Below are 18244 nucleotides of genomic sequence, written 5' to 3'. Positions count from 1 at the left end.
GCAACACCCACTGGATATACTTTGAACGGAGCCCACAAAACGAGTAAAAACAGTATTATTTGTAAATTCACTCGAATTGTAACAGTACCAAGTGGAAGTGAGAATTTAATGTATGATATTACAGATGGACTTTATCAATTATATGCACATGGTGGTTTTAAAGATGATTTGATTGAATACCATGGTCTAAATGGTGCAGCTTTTTCCACAGATGAGAAGGTTGATTTGACTTCGCCGAAAAAATGAACTCAGAAAATCAGTACGGTAAGGACATTCTTACTCTACTTACTGAACGATAAAAACATTATTTCCAAACATTTTAACTTCCAATTTATCTTTCAAATTCGGACAGGCTGAAGTTACGACAGACGAATGTGGCAAATCGTTGACTTGTTATAAGCAACCAAATGATGCAACGTGTACCTCAAGTGATACTTGTAATGTTCTAGTTACTTGGAAACATAATAAAAATGCAAATACCATTGATGTGACTTTGGCTACAAAAGCAGACAATGCTTACATTAGTTGGGCGCAAACTAATCCATTAAACCCTACAACAAAAATGGTATTCTTATTTTTAGTCTACATGTTTTCATTCATTTTAAGATAATTTAATCAGCAAAAAGGGAAAATCAGTGTTAATACCAATTTATAGCAAGTATAATTTTTTTTTTTTTGAGGCCGGAGCGAAAGGAGTTGTTTGTTATTTCGACGGTTCCGCTGTCAAATTCGAAAGTTTTCAAACTACCAAGAACACAAGACCTACGTTACAAGCAACACCCACTGGATATACTTTGAACGGAGCCCACAAAACGAGTGAAAACAGTATTATTTGTAAATTCACTCGAATTGTAACAGTACCAAGTGGAAGTGAGAATTTAATGTATGATATTACAGATGGACTTTATCAATTATATGCACATGGTGGTTTTAAAGATGATTTGATTGAATACCATGGTCTGAATGGTGCAGCTTTTTCCACAGATGAGAAGGTTGATTTGACTTCGCCAGAAAAATCAGCAGAGGTAAGGACATTCTTACTCTACTTACTGAACGATAAAAACATTATTTCCAAACATTATAACTTCCAACTTATCTTCCAAATTCTGACAGGCTGAAGTTACGACAGACGAATGTGGCAAATCGTTGACTTGTTATAAACAACCAAATGATGCAACGTGTACCTCAAGTGATACTTGTAATGTTCTAGTTACTTGGAAACATAATAAAAATGCAAATACCATTGATGTGACTTTGGCTACAAAAGCAGACAATGCTTACATTAGTTGGGCGCAAACTAATCCATTAAACCCTACAGCAAAAATGGTATTCTTATTTTTAATCTACTTGTTTTCATTCATTTTAAGATAATTTGATCAGCAAAAAGGGAAAATTAGTGTTAATACCAATTTATAGCAAGTATAATTTCATTTTTTTTTATTTTTAAGGCCGGAGCGAAAGGGGTTGTTTGTTATTTCGACGGCTCTACTGTCAAACTCGAAAGTTTTCAAACTACCAAGAACACAAGACCTACGTTACAAGCAACACCCACTGGATACAATTTGAACGGAGCCCACAAAACGAATAAAAACAGTATCATTTGTAAATTCACTCGAATTGTAACAGTACCAAGTGGAAGTGAGAATTTAATGTATGATATTACAGATGAACTTTATCAATTATATGCCCATGGTGGTTTTAAAGATGATTTGATTGAATACCATGGTCTAAATGGTGCAGCTTTTTCCACAGATGAGAAGGTTGATTTGACTTCGCCAGAAAAATCAGCAGAGGTAAGGACATTCTTACTCTACTTACTGAACGATAAAAACATTATTTCCAAACATTTTAACTTCCAACTTATCTTCCAAATTCTGACAGGCTGAAGTTACGACAGACGAATGTGGCAAATCGTTGACTTGTTATAAGCAACCAAATGATGCAACGTGTACCTCAAGTGATACTTGTAATGTTCTAGTTATGTGGAAACATGATAAAAGTGCAAATACCATTGATGTGACTTTGGCTACAAAAGCAGACAATGCATACATTAGTTGGGCGCAAACAGATCCTTTAAATCCTACAGCAAAGATGGTATATATGATCATTTGTAGTTTTTTCTTTAGATGTTTAAGAGTTTCTTTGAAATGTAATGAGAAATGCAATTTCCCTTATTCTTAGGCTCATTTTTATTTCCGAAATTCTTTCAATGTTTTGTAGACTGGAGCAAAAGGAGTTGTGTGTTACTTTGATGGATCAACTGTCAAACTCGAAAGTTTCCAAACTACCAAGAACACGAGACCTACGTTACAAGCAACACCTACTGGATACACTTTGAACGGAGCCCACAAAACGAATAAAAACAGTATCATTTGTAAATTGACTCGAATTGTAACAGTGCCAAGTGGAAGTGAGAATTTAATGTATGATATTACAGATGGACTTTATCAATTATATGCCCATGGTGGTTTTAAAGATGATTTGATTGAATACCATGGTCTGAATGGTGCAGCTTTTTCCACAGATGAGAAGGTTGATTTGACTTCGCCAGAAAAATCAGTTGAGGTAAGGGTATTGCAAAATCTTACTTCACTTGCCGAAGGATAAAACATTTATTCCAAATCTTTTAGATCCTAAAATTTGAGCCTGGTTTGCAACCCTATAAATCACCTAGAAACCTTAAACTCCTCAGTTTCAATATTTTTATGGAAAATCTTTTTGACTCCTTCATGAAGTCTTTAATCTGCAATTTTATCTTCCAAATTCTGACAGGATGAAGTTACGACAACGGAGTGTGGCAAATCATTGACTTGTTATAAACAACCAAATGATGCAACGTGTACCTCAAGTGATACTTGTGATGTTCTAGTTATGTGGAAACATGATGAAAATGCAAATACCATTGATGTAACTTTGACTACAAAAGCAGACAATGCATACATTAGTTGGGCGCAAACTGATCCTTTAAATCCTACAGCAAAGATGGTATGTATGATCATTTGTATTTTTTTCTTTAGATGTTTAAGAGTTTCTTTGAAATGTAATGAGAAATGCAATTTCCCTTATTCTTAGGCTCATTTTTATTTCCGAAATTCTTTCAATGTTTTGTAGACTGGAGCAAAAGGAGTTGTGTGTTACTTTGATGGATCAACTGTCAAACTCGAAAGTTTCCAAACTACCAAGAACACGAGACCTACGTTGCAAGCAACACCTACTGGATACACTTTGAACGGAGCCCACAAAACGAATAAAAACAGTATCATTTGTAAATTGACTCGAATTGTAACAGTGCCAATTGGAAGTGAGAATTTAATGTATGATATTACAGATGGACTTTATCAATTATATGCCCATGGTGGTTTTAAAGATGATTTGATTGAATACCATGGTCTGAATGGTGCAGCTTTTTTCACAGATGAGAAGGTTGATTTGACTTCGCCAGAAAAATCAGTTGAGGTAAGAGTATTGCAAAATCTTACTTCACTTGCCGAAGGATAAAACATTTATTCCAAATCTTTTAGATCCTAAAATTTGAGCCTGGTTTGCAACCCTATAAATCACCTAGAAACCTTAAACTCCTCAGTTTCATTGTTTAATTATAGAAAATCTTTTTGACTCGTTCATGAAGTCTTTGATCTGCAATTTTATCTTTCAAATTCTGACAGGCTGAAGTTACGACAACGGAGTGTGGCAAATCGTTGACTTGTTATAAACAACCAAATGATGCAACGTGTACCTCAAGTGATACTTGTAATGTTCTAGTTACGTGGAAACATGATAAAAATGCAAATACCATTGATGTGACTTTGGCTACAAAAGCAGACAATGCTTACATTGGTTGGGCCCAAACTGATTCTTTGAATCATACTGCAAAGATGGTATGATAATTTATAGTTTTTTTCTTTAGATTTTTAAGAGTCATCACATTTTAAAAGTCTTTTCTTTGTAATGAGAAATGCAATTTCCCTCATTCTTAGCCTCATTTTTTTTCCGAAATTGTTTCAATGTTTTGTAGACTGGAGCAAAAGGAGTTGTTTGTTATTTCGACGGTTCCGCTGTCAAACTTGAAAGTTTTCAAACTACCAAGAACACAAGACCTACGTTACAAGTAACACCCACTGGATACACTTTGAACGGAGCCAACAAAACGAATAAAAACAGTATTATTTGTAAATTCACTCGAATTGTAACAGTGCCAAGTGGAAGTGAGAATTTAATGTATGATATTACAGATGGACTTTATCAATTATATGCCCATGGTGGATTCAAAGATAATTTGATTGAATATCATGGACTGAATGGTGCAGCTTTTACCACAGATGAGAAGGTTGATTTGACGTCTCCAGAAAAAACAGTAGATACGCCAAAGGTTAGAATCTTTTGTTTTTTTTTAGACTTTCATGTTAGAGTGTATTTTCTACCCTTTCTATTATGCTTTGAGGGTTGGTTTTGCCAGATATCATTGTTTGTTGCGTCAATATTACTATGTGTGCATTGTCTGTTTGATAAAAAAATTTTCTGTACAGAGACTTTTGTGATGAAGTATGATTTATAAATAGCAACACAACTCTCACCGTCTCCCCTCTCTCACCAACACTCCATCGCAGCATTCGGTTTGAAAAATCTCAAATGAGAAATGACAATGACAACAGACCCTCTACGGCAATAAATTTCGAAATTAGCTGTAGATACTGGGTCTGTTTACAGACAATGGCAACAGCCAATCGACCTTGAACCAGCCAATCAATTGACCACATGGCTCGCACCCCCCCCCCCCCCCGCCTGAGCGGGGGGAGCTACACCTAAAATTTGCCATATAAGAAGTGGGAGCTGCTTATTTTTCCCGACAGGCGGGGGGAGCTCTATCTTGGGGGGGGGACCTGCATTAGTTTATGTAACTCTGGGGGCTAAATAACACTTCCTAAATATTTTTCTTTACTGTTGGTTTTTAATTTCTCTAAACCTTCATGTTTTCATGCAAAGTGTGATCTGATCCTTAAAATGCAAAAATGAAGACATTCTATTGCATTCTCTAAAAGTGCACACACATGTAAATAGAGCTTTGTGAATGCCATAAAATTTTCCCTGGGACCTAAAATTTTATCAGGCTGGGGGGGGGGGCTTGTTCTCAGGGGGACCTAAATTTGGCGGGGGGACCTAGAACCCTAGTCGGAGCCATGGACCAAGCGAGTCAATCATCTGCAATCAATTGAAAATAAATCAAACTGAAGATTGTTGGAAATTTTGCCACACTTCACTTCACGGGTTGCATACATTTTTATCCATTTGTCAATCATCTTCATTATTTAAACTTATATATTCTTAGCCACGGATCACCATACCTGCAGACTGCACAGATTGCGATGCAGTGGTTGAATTCCAGTACGACGAGCCTCGTCAAATGATGGTGTTCACTTTACAAACAAAACACGCTTGGGTTGCCAGTGCTCAAAGACCTCAATCTGCTGGAGCTGGCATGGTATGGCGTATATTTGCGATCTAAACACTACTATTACATTGCTATTACTAGCCCTACAGTCTGATATTACGTTCCAGTGGATACCCCTTAAAGCCACACACCCCTTAAAACCTCTTAGCCACCAAACGTAATTTTAATTATTGCTGACGTGATTTTCGAAAAAAAAGTTTTTTCGACTAATTTGGGCTAAAAAACGGCTAAAAAACGGGTTTTTTGGACTTTGAAAAATTGGATTATTAATTTTTTCTGTTTTTTTTGCATGAAAGTAGGGTACCATCATAGGTAAAAGATGGCTCAAGCGTGTTTATCTATAAGAATCACTATTAATAAGCATACATGAATGTTCTTAGTCAAATTACTCCATTTTTTTATGAGATAGATGTTTCTTTTGCTCATGAGGGCATACTTTTGAAGAATATGTTTACTTAGACATGAAATTTTTGTTGCTTCGCGTGTTTTTATAGAAATACTGGCCAAATTGGATATTTCTTTATAAGCACATTATCAATTACTTAGGTATTAGCTTTTCTCGAGATTGGCTCTTTCATTCTTTATGATATTTTGCTCAAAGATGCATAACTATAAACCTTCGAATGTGACGGAGCCCGATTTTCAAAAAGAAATGTTTTTGGGAAAATTTGGGCCAAAAAACGCATGAAAGTAGGTAAAAGATGGCTCGAGCAGATTTTTTGTAAAAAAATAATTTTTCGGCTCAAAAAACACATCTTTATCTATAGTATAAGAATCACTATTAATAAGCAGACATTAATGTTCTTAGCCGAATTATTAAATTTTTTGACGAGGTAGATGTTTTTTTTTGCTCACGAAGCCTTGAATATGAAAGAATATTTCAAGAGCATGAAATTTTGTTTTCTAAACGTTTTTTTTATAAGAAACAAACGACTAATTTTAATAGATCGTCACTATTTGTGTTCTGAATGATTGTTTAATTGTCACGTCACGTAGATATTATAAGTGTGTTAAATGCATAACCAGGTAGGTCCATAAAAGTATCACTTGTTTTGTTATGAAAAGACAATTACAGTGTCATAAAAATCTGCTCTTCTATAACAAAATTTGTGCCTTTCTTGTCGAGATGAGCTGGAGTTTTTACAAGATACTTCACTAATTGGTCATTTAAAGTGATAGAGATGACGCGTTCTTTAGAAAAAGTAATAAGATTCTTTTATTACATCTTAACGACCAGCCAAATCAAATAAGAGCTTGTAAAAACTCCAGCTTATCCCTTCTTGTCTACGCTACTGGTACTGTATTGGAATTATAGCAAAGTGAGCTTGGTACAGAGTTTTTCAATCTTTCAACGTTCAGGTCAACATCAAAGGTCAATATTGTGTTAAAGATGGAGGCTTCGGTAGCTTTGATGGAAGCAAATTAATCAAGAATACAGCTCCTTCTTTCTCAACTGGTTCGGTAAGTGAAAAAACTGTATATAAGATACAGGGGATTAAGGCGGGGTCAAAAAGCTTGCAACGTTACAAATCATTTCTAGAAGCTCATTTTGGGCTCAAATGAAGGTAATCAGTAAGTAGTATAAGATTCAGTCTAGGCAGATGTTAAGAAATTTTGCGTAATTCGCAAAAAAACTCGATTTTACGTAGATTTTTGCTATTTTGATGATGTCATAAAAATTTAACTTCTAATAACTTTTGATTTAAGTATCGAAATTAGTTGAAATTTTGTCCAAAGATGCACATTATTAATGTTTTCAGAATAGAAAATTTTTTTTATGAAATTTGATGACTTCATCACTTTTCAGCCGAAAAAAACTGAAATCCTTAAAAAATGCTGACTTCAATATGATTTTAAAATTATATTGATTATTCTATCAAAAGTTATTGGAATTTTAATATTTTATGGCGTCATCAAAATAGCGCAAAATTGAGGATTTTTGAGAATTACGCAAAATTTCTAAATCAAAAAAACATCTGCCTAGAGTGAGATTTTTGCGAATTACGCAAAATTTCTAAATCAAAAAAACATCTGCCTAGAGTGAATCCTAATCTATTTAGTTATACACTTGGTTTGAGCCCAAAATGAGCTTATGAAGTTGATTTGTAACGTTGCAAGAATTTTGACCACCACAAACCCGCCTTTTATTCCCCTGGAGGGCGCTTATCACGCTCCATTTTCTGTTTTCTCATGTTCTGCTTTATCAATAATGTTTGAAGGGGCTCAGTTTCAATTATGAGGCTTGCAACCCCTCTACCGAGGGGAGCCTTCAATGGTAACGATTTTCTTTTTGGAAACTATTTTCTGTACAGCTGTAATTGAAATATTTAAACAAAGATAAAAACGGGCTTTTATCAAGAATTATTGTTGTACCAAGTAGGAAATTAGATGAAACTGACTGAGACTATGGCGTAATTTTAGGTAGATGGTGTTACGTTGAAATCAACAAAAACTGAGAATGGTGTCACGACTTGTATGTAAGTAACGGAAACTTTTAATTAATATTCTACGTAGATAATCTAGGACTTTTAGAAGTATTTCTAATGGTTTTTATTGGATCCACGATAAACCGATTTTACTACCTGGTGCGTCTGCAAAAAGTTTCTCTCTTTAAAGTTGATTTTCTTGAGGTCTAAAAATTCTAAAAGAACCATTCCTTTTTCATTGAATAGAAGAAAGATAAACTCAAATTTTGATGGATCATCTATCAAATTTGGTTCATTCGATCAAAAGTTGTGCTCAATAAAGTTCCTTGGCTCAATTGAATGAAAATGTTACTTTCAGAAAGTGCCCGAAAACGTTAAAAAAAAGTAATGGTTCTTTTAAGAATTTTTAGACCTCGAGAAAATTAACTATAAAGAGAGAAACCTTTCGTGGCGCAACCAGTCTACAGGAAAAGATCATTGGAAGGGACGGGATTCGCACCAGGTAGGGTTTGTTGTGACCAGACATCACTTCTTAAAGGGACATACAAGTACTGACAAAATTTGTAAACAAACCGCATGCAGCGGGATACAAAATCAAAACAAATGTCACATGTCAAAATAAAAAATAAAAACAAATATGGTGGATTTTGATTGTTTCAATTGTTTTACAAGTTTGTTTAAGACACGTGATTTTAATTGTTCTCTTTACTGACACGTGGTTCGCGCAATGTTTACATTTTACTACTTTTATGTCCCTTTAATATCACATAAACCATAACCTCATGGTGTGAATTGAACTTCCAATCTATTTTAGATATGAGCGTCCAATCAAACCATCAGATGGAAATGCTTATTTACATGATTTGAATGATCCTATGGTTATGGTCGTTGCTTTTGGAAAGTCTGCATCAGGTCTGTACGAATTACGCTCTCAAAATGGATAGCGAACTTGTTTCCATTAGTTTCCAACTAGATGCTCTCTAATCCGACGTTTTACTATTCGACAGGCTCCCTTATTCGATGAAATTTAAAGTTCCCGTCAACAAGAAACTCTCATAAACAACACACCCTTATTCGATAAGCTCCATTATTCGATGAAAATCCAATTCCCCCTGAAGATCGAATTAGAGAGCGTCAACTATATATCTATATATTAATAGCGGTGCTTTGTGTGCAATAAAGTAGAAGCCGAAGGCTAGAAGTCAATCTCTTTGGTAGGATTTGAAGCCAACAAATACTACCAAAGTTGCGCGGCCTTGAGCGGCTCGCCTGGTTTTTACACAAATGACAGATTGAAACTAAAATTTACCGCTAAATTTCGAGAAAAATATCAATCGTAAACAAAGTAGTTGCTAGATTCAATCTGTCGTCAAAATTACGGCGCATTTTTTACGGCTTCGCTTTTTCTTGCCTGAGAAAGGTTAGAGATTGTACTCTAGCCCTTCGGGCTTTAAACTCAATGTTTGTGAGTCTGTGAGTCACCACTTTCGTTTTCGCTTTGTCTTTGTTTTAGAATTATGACTTTTAGTCTCTTGCTTCACAAATTTGTTCTATTGGATTCGCGCCATTTGCAAAAGATTTCGCAAGCAATGTTTTGTTCTCGATAAGTTTGTTTTGATTGACAGATCGGATAGAGCCTGGTTTAGACTTTATTCAGCCTTTGTTTTGAAATTTAAGTCCCATCTTCATTTAGTAATTTTAATTTCTGCCCAGCTTTGCGCGATCCTGTTTTTCTCTTTTCTTTTGTTTGAAATGTTTTCGTATGTATTTAACGATCGTATTTATTAATGACATTCGAATTCTTTTCAAAACAAAACAAGTCTATTTTATAGAAAAGAGATGTAAATCAAAACATAAAAATCAAAAAGTTTGTCGAAAAATAACAGCATTCAAAGGGCGATAAAAAGCAAGGGAAGAAATTAGTCGATCTCTTTCTTCATATAAAAACATTCAAGTGGTTGATACTGTTAAAAACTGTGTACGTCATTTTACATGTTTAAATTCGAAAAGTTATGACAACGGTTTAAAAAAAGCAAATTAGAATTGACTTATTAGTTATCTTTTTAAATCTGATAAAAACAAAGTTGCACTATTCTTTGTGGCTTTCCCGCTTTTTCCTAAAGAATTGTCATTTCTACATTGCACTCCTCTTTACCATGATATTTTCTCAAATTGTCGAAAACTGGACGGCGTATTTAATGCGAGCGAAGCGAGAAAAAGATCTCCGGGGGAGGACTTTGAAGATATCTTTTCATTCATTTGATCGTTTTTTTAAGCCAGCTTCAACATCCAAAGGACTTTTTGTGCGTTCAGCTACAGCTTAACCGGCGTGCGACGCCGGGTAGCGTCTAGTATAATATAATGCAACATAGAAATATGCGAAACGATAAAACGACGCTTCCGGAACAAGTAAAATGCTTGCAACCATATTTTTGGACCTACCTCCGGGTACCCCGGTGGAGGTCCTTTAAATTAACCCATGTCCGTTCGTTCGTTCGTTCGTTCGTTCGTTCGTTCGTTCGTTCGTTCGTTCGTTCGTTCGTTCGTTCGTTCGTTCGTTCGTTCGTTCGTTCGTTCGTTCTCGTTCGTTCGTTCGTTCGTTCGTTCGTTCGTTCGTTCGTTCGTTCGTTCGTTCGTTCGTCTGTTGCCAGCTTTTCTCTGGATTGGCTCATTAGTTTTTTCTGATTTTTTGCACAATGATGCAAAATGGCAATGCCCAAAATGTGACGGAGCCCGATTTTTGAGAAAAAATTTTTTCGGCCGAAAATGCCGTTTTTCTGGATTTTCATTGGACTTTTTCCTTAAAATTGGTTGTTTTTTCATTCAAAAACATTATTAATAGCAATGCCCACCATCAAGCATGTTTCAATTTTCAATAAAATTGATTTTTGAAGCCGGAACTATTCAAAAATCGCCGGAACAACCTATTTTCGCCGGAAAGACAGTATTTCTTAAATTTCTCGAGCTGTACTTTATATTTTTTTATGAAATTTTGCACACTGATGCAAAATGACAATAACTAAAATGTAACGGAGCCCGATTTTCGAAAAACATTTTTTTCCGGCCGAAAATGCCGGAAATATGCCGGAAAAACCGTTGTTTTTTTTTAACATTTTCTCGCATTTTCATCCTTATTTTTCTCTGATTTTTTGCAGAATGATGCGTATTCGCAATGCACAAAACATGACCGAGTTCGATTTTTGAGAAAATGTTTTTTCCGGCATAAAAAGCCGGAAATTTCCGTTTTTGCAGATTTTCATTGGATTTTTTCGTTTCATGTCTTTGTTTTTTTCAAACAAAAACATCATTTATAAGAATGTCCACGATTAAGCATGGTTCAATTTTCAATGAAACTGATTTTGGTTCAAGATCTTTCTAAAAATCGCCAGAACAGCCGAGAATCGCCGGATTCCATGAATTTCTCGAGTTGTTCTCGTATTATTCTGCATTTTCATACTATTGTTCTTATTTTTCAATTGTCTTATTACATCAATCTTCAGGTAGGTCCATTCAGCATGTAGCTTGTTCTACATTAGTTTCTAAACAGATATGATGCCTGGTGCTCTCAAAGCATCATAACAAACTAAGCCAACATAGACTGGAGTCGTTTATATTACGTTGAATACAGTAATATTGGTGTTGTATTAGAATACGATAATTGTTCCTGGATAATATTAGTTTTAGTCCAACAATACTTTGTGTAATTTAAGAAAAGTATATTTTAAGAGCAGAAACTTTCGCGAGGTTACAAAATCATGAAATTTCGCGAATTTAACTTTTGGAACGAATTCAACCGATATAACGCGAATTTTAGAATGTTATTTCATTTTGCAGGCAAAAAAGCGATAAAATGCACAAAAACTGAAAACTGAGTAAAAAATAGCAAAAAAAGTGCACTTTTCGCGGGAGAAACTCGTGTAATTTCTTACTTAGCAGAAATTTTCACGAAAAAGGGCAAACATCACCAAAATCGCGAAAGTTTCTACCCTATTAAAGTATTCCATGATTGTATGTATAATTCTTTTACACAGGCAACAGTATAAGCTACCATGATCCTGGTAATTACGCTCAATCCAAAAGAGCATTCAAACTAACCGAAGCGTCAGCGATCGAAGCTACATCAGGAAGGACACTGGCAAAAAAGGAAATTGCACATGGTATGTTTAATAGATTTTCTATCTCTCTATCTGAGATACAGTTTATCATTCGAGCTTCTTCCTTGGTGAAAGGACAAACACTTATAAGTAAAGAAGGGCATTTCCGAGGTTTTGAGTATTATCATATTTAATTGCAGACACTCCGAAAGGTGGATACATACCAAAATGATGGACACACTTTTTCCAAAAATCTAACAAACCCATTTTATAACTACCTTGTAAAAAGCCGACATGACTGCTTAGTGGAAATCTATAATGCAATCTGGTTGTAATCGCTATTTTCTGAGAAAAATACGGCGAAATTGTACTTATTCATAATCAAAATTTTATTTTATTCCTCGATTCATTTTTCAATTTTTTCTATTCAGGTATTCTTATGATTGTTTCATGGGTTATTTTTGCAACCATTGGTATTTTCATGGCTCGCTACATGAAACAAGCAACCAAAGATCAAAAGATCAATGGAAAACAAGCGTGGTTCCCAGTAAGATTTCTGTTACTGTAGGCAATTTCACAGTCGAAATGAATCATGGGTAATCAGAACAGTTTCCCGTTGGTTAGATGCTAAAAAATATCCAAAAATTTAGACCAACAGAAGCGTATTGGTCCTGATTACGCATGATTCATTTTGACTGTGAAATGCCCTATTGCTCTAAAATAAAAAGTTTTTAAGCATTGCCCACTCTAAAGCATCAGCTGGCATCCTCTTGTGGCTTCGTTGTATTTATACAGTGCAGTTTCTTTAGCTCGAATGTCTCCTTAACTCAACAAGGTCCCTTTCAGTTAACAATTCCCTATAAACATTACTCCATAGTTGAACAAATTTGTATTCCCCGTGCTTGTTCGAGTTATGGAGACTCCACTTTATTACCTTCCGTTTTATGACCTACCAGAGTTCTACAATTCAGACTTCATCAGGATAGCATTATCTACTTCGGATGTAAAAGAACGAAATGATCATTAACTTTCGATTCTTTTCTTCTTTCTCAGATTCATCAAATGTTTATGTTATTGTGTGTCATCTGTTTTCTGATTGGTTTCATCTTGATCTTTGTGGAAAAAGCAGGCTGGGTCGTAAGTAGTAGTACTCTTTTTTCCCGGGAATTTTATTCTTGCCATAACCTAAGAACAAATTTAAGAACATCAAAAAATGTCAGAATATTATTAAAAAAACACTGATTTCAAGCCCATTTAAGTCAATAAATTAAGCTTAGTATTCAGAATATTTTATTACTAATTGATTTTAAAATTTTGTTTTGTGATTTTAGGAATCGGCAGGAACACACGGACAACTTGGGCTGGTTGTCGTTATTCTAGGATTAATACAGGTTTGAAAGTTTTTGAAATTTTATGAGCTCATCGAATTTAAGGTGTCTCTTCATGATCTTTGAGAGATGATGAGTTTTTAGAAATATAGATAGTTTTTTTTAGATCGGAGAGGAAAAAGAGAAAAAACTGCTAGTGTCAAGCAAGTACCCATTTTCCGGTTAGTGTTGGCCATCTCGTTCAGAATATGGCCCCAGTGTATTGTACACGAAGATCGGTTTGCTAACAATTTTACCTTTGATATTTCAGCCACTGATGGCAATGGTCAGATGTGCACCAGATAGTGAAAAGTATGTGATGTTAAGATTTTTAAATATTAGTTGGTCTCAAATTTAGATCTCAAAGAACGTATAAAACAATTGGATTGGTTTGTGTGGGATTATCTTGATTTCAGTTAAGTGCTCTCAGGCTCTGCGAAAAGGGCTTTCAAAAGGGCCTTTCTTTCTAAGAGCCATTTTTTAAGGCTTAGAGGTTTGGGACGCATATAGCTAAGCCTAGTACGCCTCCCTGGAATTTGACCTACTCATTGAATTCTTCTTTTTTCAGGCGTTTCATTTTCAACTGGTTCCATCGAACTTTTGGAATGTCAGCATGGATTATCGGAGGTTTGTTTTTCACCTCTAGTAGTTTAGTTAATTCTTCCTCTAGTAACATCTCGCACTTGATCGATGATGGTGAGGAAAATATCTTTATTTATATTTAAATCTGTCAAGTGCTAAGCATCTAAAAAGGCAATAATCATTCATGATCAATTGTTAAGGATGTATCAAATAAAATTCATTTATCTACAATCATCAACATAATATTTGAGACAAAGGGGATTTCCCTGCGAAATTTTAAACACCACAAATGATTTTTAAGCGCTATAAACTACAGTTTTAACTCTGAGTTTTAACTCTGAGTTTTAACTCTGAGTTTTAACTCTGAGTTTTAACTCTGAGTTTTAACTCTGAGTTTTAACTCTGAGTTTTAACTCTGAGTTTTAACTCTGAGTTTTAACTCTGAGTTTTAACTCTGAGTTTTAACTCTGAGTTTTAACTCTGAGTTTTAACTCTGAGTTTTAACTCTGAGTTTTAACTCTGAGTTTTAACTCTGAGTTTTAACTCTGAGTTTTAGCATTTGCTCGAATAAGGCTCGGAATATAGCCTAAAAGCCACCGAACCCCTCTAAAATCGAAATATTCAATGAAAGAAAGTGGAAGTGCTAAAATAGCAATTCTCGCCCGAACTTTAAATTCTGAAAAACGTTAAAGTACATTAAAATGTCAATATATTTCGACCATGATTGTAGCACTAAGAATTCACAATTTTCTTCAACTTTTTACCCCTAAAGATATTAAAGGCAAGTTTCGTAATGAAATATTTTAAAATTTATCATTAAACTATCCAAAATTTATCTTGTCCTTTCTCCAGGTGTATGTATCATATTTGCATTCGATAAGATTTTACAAGAAAGTTACACAGAGATGTTGGTATTCATGATAGTAGTCGTTGTTTTGTTCATTTTATTGGACATCGTTATTTGTGCTTCCTCGAAGAATTCCGCCTCAGCTGATGGTAAGGTGTCTTTTTACATTAATATAAAAGTTTTCAAAGACATTGCACCTCAACCTATCGCACTATCCTTTCATGATTGTATCCTTTTACTCTTGATTGATCAGCTCAGTTACCGAGTGTCCCAGAAAAAAGTCCCCTTCTTTGAAGTTAATTTTCTTGAGTTCTATGAACTTCTAAAGAGTCAATTTTTTTGCATTGGACAGAGGAAGGAGAAACTTAAATTTTGAGGGGTCATTTGTCAAATTTGGTCGACTAGATCAAAAGTTATGGTCTAATGGCTAAGATTACTTTTCAAAAAAGTCGAAAAAAGGAGAAAAATGAAGGTATTAAATATTTACCAAGATAAAGATAAATAATGATTGACATTCTGGTTTTGTATTATACCATTTGTTTGCCACGCTGATCACTTAGTTAACCGGTGAGAACTTTTCAGCCTGTAAGGATACTGTAAAATGAAGGAGCTAAATGCTAAGTGGTTGGCATTTCAAATCCTTTTGTTTACAGCCCTCGAATTCATCTGGGGTTCTCAGAATTACAATGTCTTTCACATAGGTACCGTACTTACCAATAACAATCCAAACGCTCTCTTAACAATCAAAAGCGCCAAAATCGTCAAAAAGGCGTTTTACCACAGAATAACCGAATTTTTGCGATTTTGGCGCTTTTGATTATTAAGGGATCGTTAAGAGATTTGGATTGTTATAGGTAAGTACGGTACTGAGTGTGTTCGGGGTATTTTCTTACTGGGCACGATAGCGGATATTTCACAGTGGGATGCGGTGTTTTTATAGAAATTATGAAAGTTAAATCTATACTTATTTCTTTTCAGTTGCCTATCGAGCCAAGAGTGATTCAGTTGATGTTCAAAATACGTCGTCTGCCAGTGTAAGTATTTTGTCCTAAAACCTTTTTTCTGTTTCTTGTTCATCATGTAAGAGTCCTAGTGTAAGAAACCGAACGGCCTCAGTTTTTTGGATTCAAAAAGAAAACTTGGAATGGATAACCTGATAACAGCTGTGGATCTTTCTTAACGCGATACACTGAAGCTCTAAAGATCGCTGAAACTAACTGTATATTTTCGCCCACGTCTTTAGAGCTTCAGCGTACTGGGTCAGAAAATGGGCCATTTCATTTTATATCTATGTTGACGAACATATCCAGGAGGTAATTGGAGAAGAATTTCAAGGGGGTATTTTTTCATATTTCTAGTAGGTCAAAGGTTATTCTAAAATTTCTAGGGGGTAATAGACTAATTTTTGTTCGTCCACCCTTACTTTTAAGGTATGAAAATAATTTTTCCGAGACTTCTTTCTCAAATTTTGCTATTTTCAAAGGGGTATTATTACATTTCTAAAAATCTTTTTTGCCTTAAGAAGGATCGTCCACCCCCCTGTATGGAAATTTAATGGAACAGCCCATACGCAATCTGTTATCAGGTTAGGAATGGTTTGCTCGATTATTTCGATGTTTAAAGAGGTGCATGTCCGATACGTGAATTATTTTCCTATATTTTTCTTCCGATCTCTATCTTTTAGAACACGACGATTCCAACCATCTTCTGTGTGGTGGTTGCATTATTTGCGGCAGCCATGGGTATTTATCATGTTTATATAATTGGTACTTACAATGATGGTAATTGATAACTACACTTAAAGAAAGGTAATAGGTATTGTTTAAAATACCTTAACCTAAAGAATGTTGCTTGCAGCTGAACAGGAGTTCGGAAATAAATACAATCTTTTAGAGGTTGGTTATTTTAGACCATGACTCTGTTTTAGTCCCACTGGAAACTGGTTAGTTCGAAGCATTCTTATTTTTTAGCAAAATAGACTTTTTCTCTTGATTTTCAAGTGAATTTGAACTCATTTTAGCCTTTAACGATTTTTTTTATATAAGACCAATATCATTTTTTGCTTACTCATCAATTTTTTAAAATCACATTGAATTCACACATTGAGTATTATTGGTCAGAAGGAAGAAAAGAAGAACAATTTTTTGCTTATTCAGCACGGACTCGAACATAATAGGTGACACCAGTTATAATATGAGATTTGTGTCCGATATGAAATGGGAACACTTATGTGAAACTCGCCTTTTTGTTTCATTATTCATTCCGCATACAGTATCTAGAAAATTGTTTAAGACATCCCCTACAAACTTGATTTTCATTTGATTTGACATTTTGGTTATTTTCTACAAACTCTTCCTCGCCTCTATCATAATGTTTGTTTGTGTCGAATCTCCAAAACATACCAAACAGAATAGACGAGCAAACTAGTCTGTTAATTAATCATGCCAGAGGGCGGGAACATAAAGGTGGCGGGCGTTTGCTAGAATAGAAGATGTGTAGGAGAACGATCAAAAGTTGGTGAGAGGCTGCTGATTAACAGCCCTTGCCGCCGACAAAATTTCTTCCTACGCTCACCTAACTCCTACGCTCACTTTTCCCGCGTGATACCGTTCCTGCCCGACTGGTGTGCCATAGATAGAAATTGAAAAGGTTAAAAGTTCATCCCACATCGGAGTAATAATAGTGATGTCATTATAGATCAAGAATAAACTTAAGCTTGCATTAGTGAAGTTTTTAGATCAAGCGTGTTTAGATGCTTATTAAAGAAAGGGAGTGCCCAAATTGGTTAATCCTATATTTTGATATTATCATCATATACATTCTGCATTTCATATACATTTTTCATATACATTTTCATATTCATTTTTTATATACATTTCATACACATTTTATACTACTTTTACAGTCTGTACTGTTTTGGTAATTATCTAAAAAGACAATAAATCCAGCCGGTGAAACTAATTTGTCTATGACCTTTGCTAATATAACATTTCTAATAACATTAAGACCATATTGGGCCATCCCATTAAATTCCAATACCGGGGCTGGACGAACCTTTTCAAGTTAAAAAATATTTCTTGGCTCTGGAAAATGGCAAAATTTGTAAAAGATCCATGAAAAATGAACTAAATTAGCTCTTTTACCCCCTGGAAATTTTAAGGGAATTTTTACCCCCTGGAAATTATACTCGAATAACCTTCTGGAATTGCTCACCCACTCCCTCCTTGTATGAATATAAAATGGAATGGCCCATTAGAATGATGTTTTCCCAACTGCAATAATTTTTAATTCATGCATAATTAGTACACTTTTTTTATAAGAACATCCAAAATTTTTGAAGCCTTAAAATGTTCTTAACGTGTTCTTAATTTCACCATTTTGTGAGTATCTTCGTCCATTTTCCTAAGAAATTGGGTGTTTTAGAGTCCACAAATCCTTTAAATGTTCTTAACTTGTCCATAAAATCTTTCTATCGAAGT

The 18244-nt window shown here is 34.8% G+C and overlaps 1 protein-coding gene across 1 annotated transcript; it reads left to right on the top strand.

Annotated features, from left to right (window-relative positions):
• Positions 1-356: 356 nt before the first annotated feature.
• On the top strand, positions 357-17729 carry LOC136810011 (uncharacterized). Its single transcript, XM_067066580.1, has 23 exons — positions 357-565; positions 681-1025; positions 1114-1326; positions 1449-1793; positions 1882-2094; positions 2221-2565; positions 2773-2985; positions 3112-3456; positions 3666-3878; positions 4016-4369; positions 5327-5479; positions 6809-6910; positions 7871-7926; positions 8690-8787; positions 11907-12032; positions 12401-12516; positions 13023-13106; positions 13301-13360; positions 13608-13648; positions 13905-13963; positions 14771-14914; positions 15744-15799; positions 16450-17729. The coding sequence occupies exons 1-23, from the start codon at positions 563-565 to the stop codon at positions 16552-16554; spliced, it is 3789 nt and encodes a 1262-aa protein (XP_066922681.1). The 5' UTR covers positions 357-562; the 3' UTR covers positions 16555-17729.
• The last annotated feature ends 515 nt before the right edge of the window (positions 17730-18244 follow it).

Source organism: Clytia hemisphaerica, unplaced genomic scaffold (genome assembly GCF_902728285.1).
Source record: "Clytia hemisphaerica strain Z4C2 unplaced genomic scaffold, Clytia hemisphaerica genome assembly, whole genome shotgun sequence".
Lineage (NCBI taxonomy): Eukaryota > Metazoa > Cnidaria > Hydrozoa > Leptothecata > Clytiidae > Clytia > Clytia hemisphaerica.
This window is presented reverse-complemented; position numbering and strand designations above follow the sequence as displayed.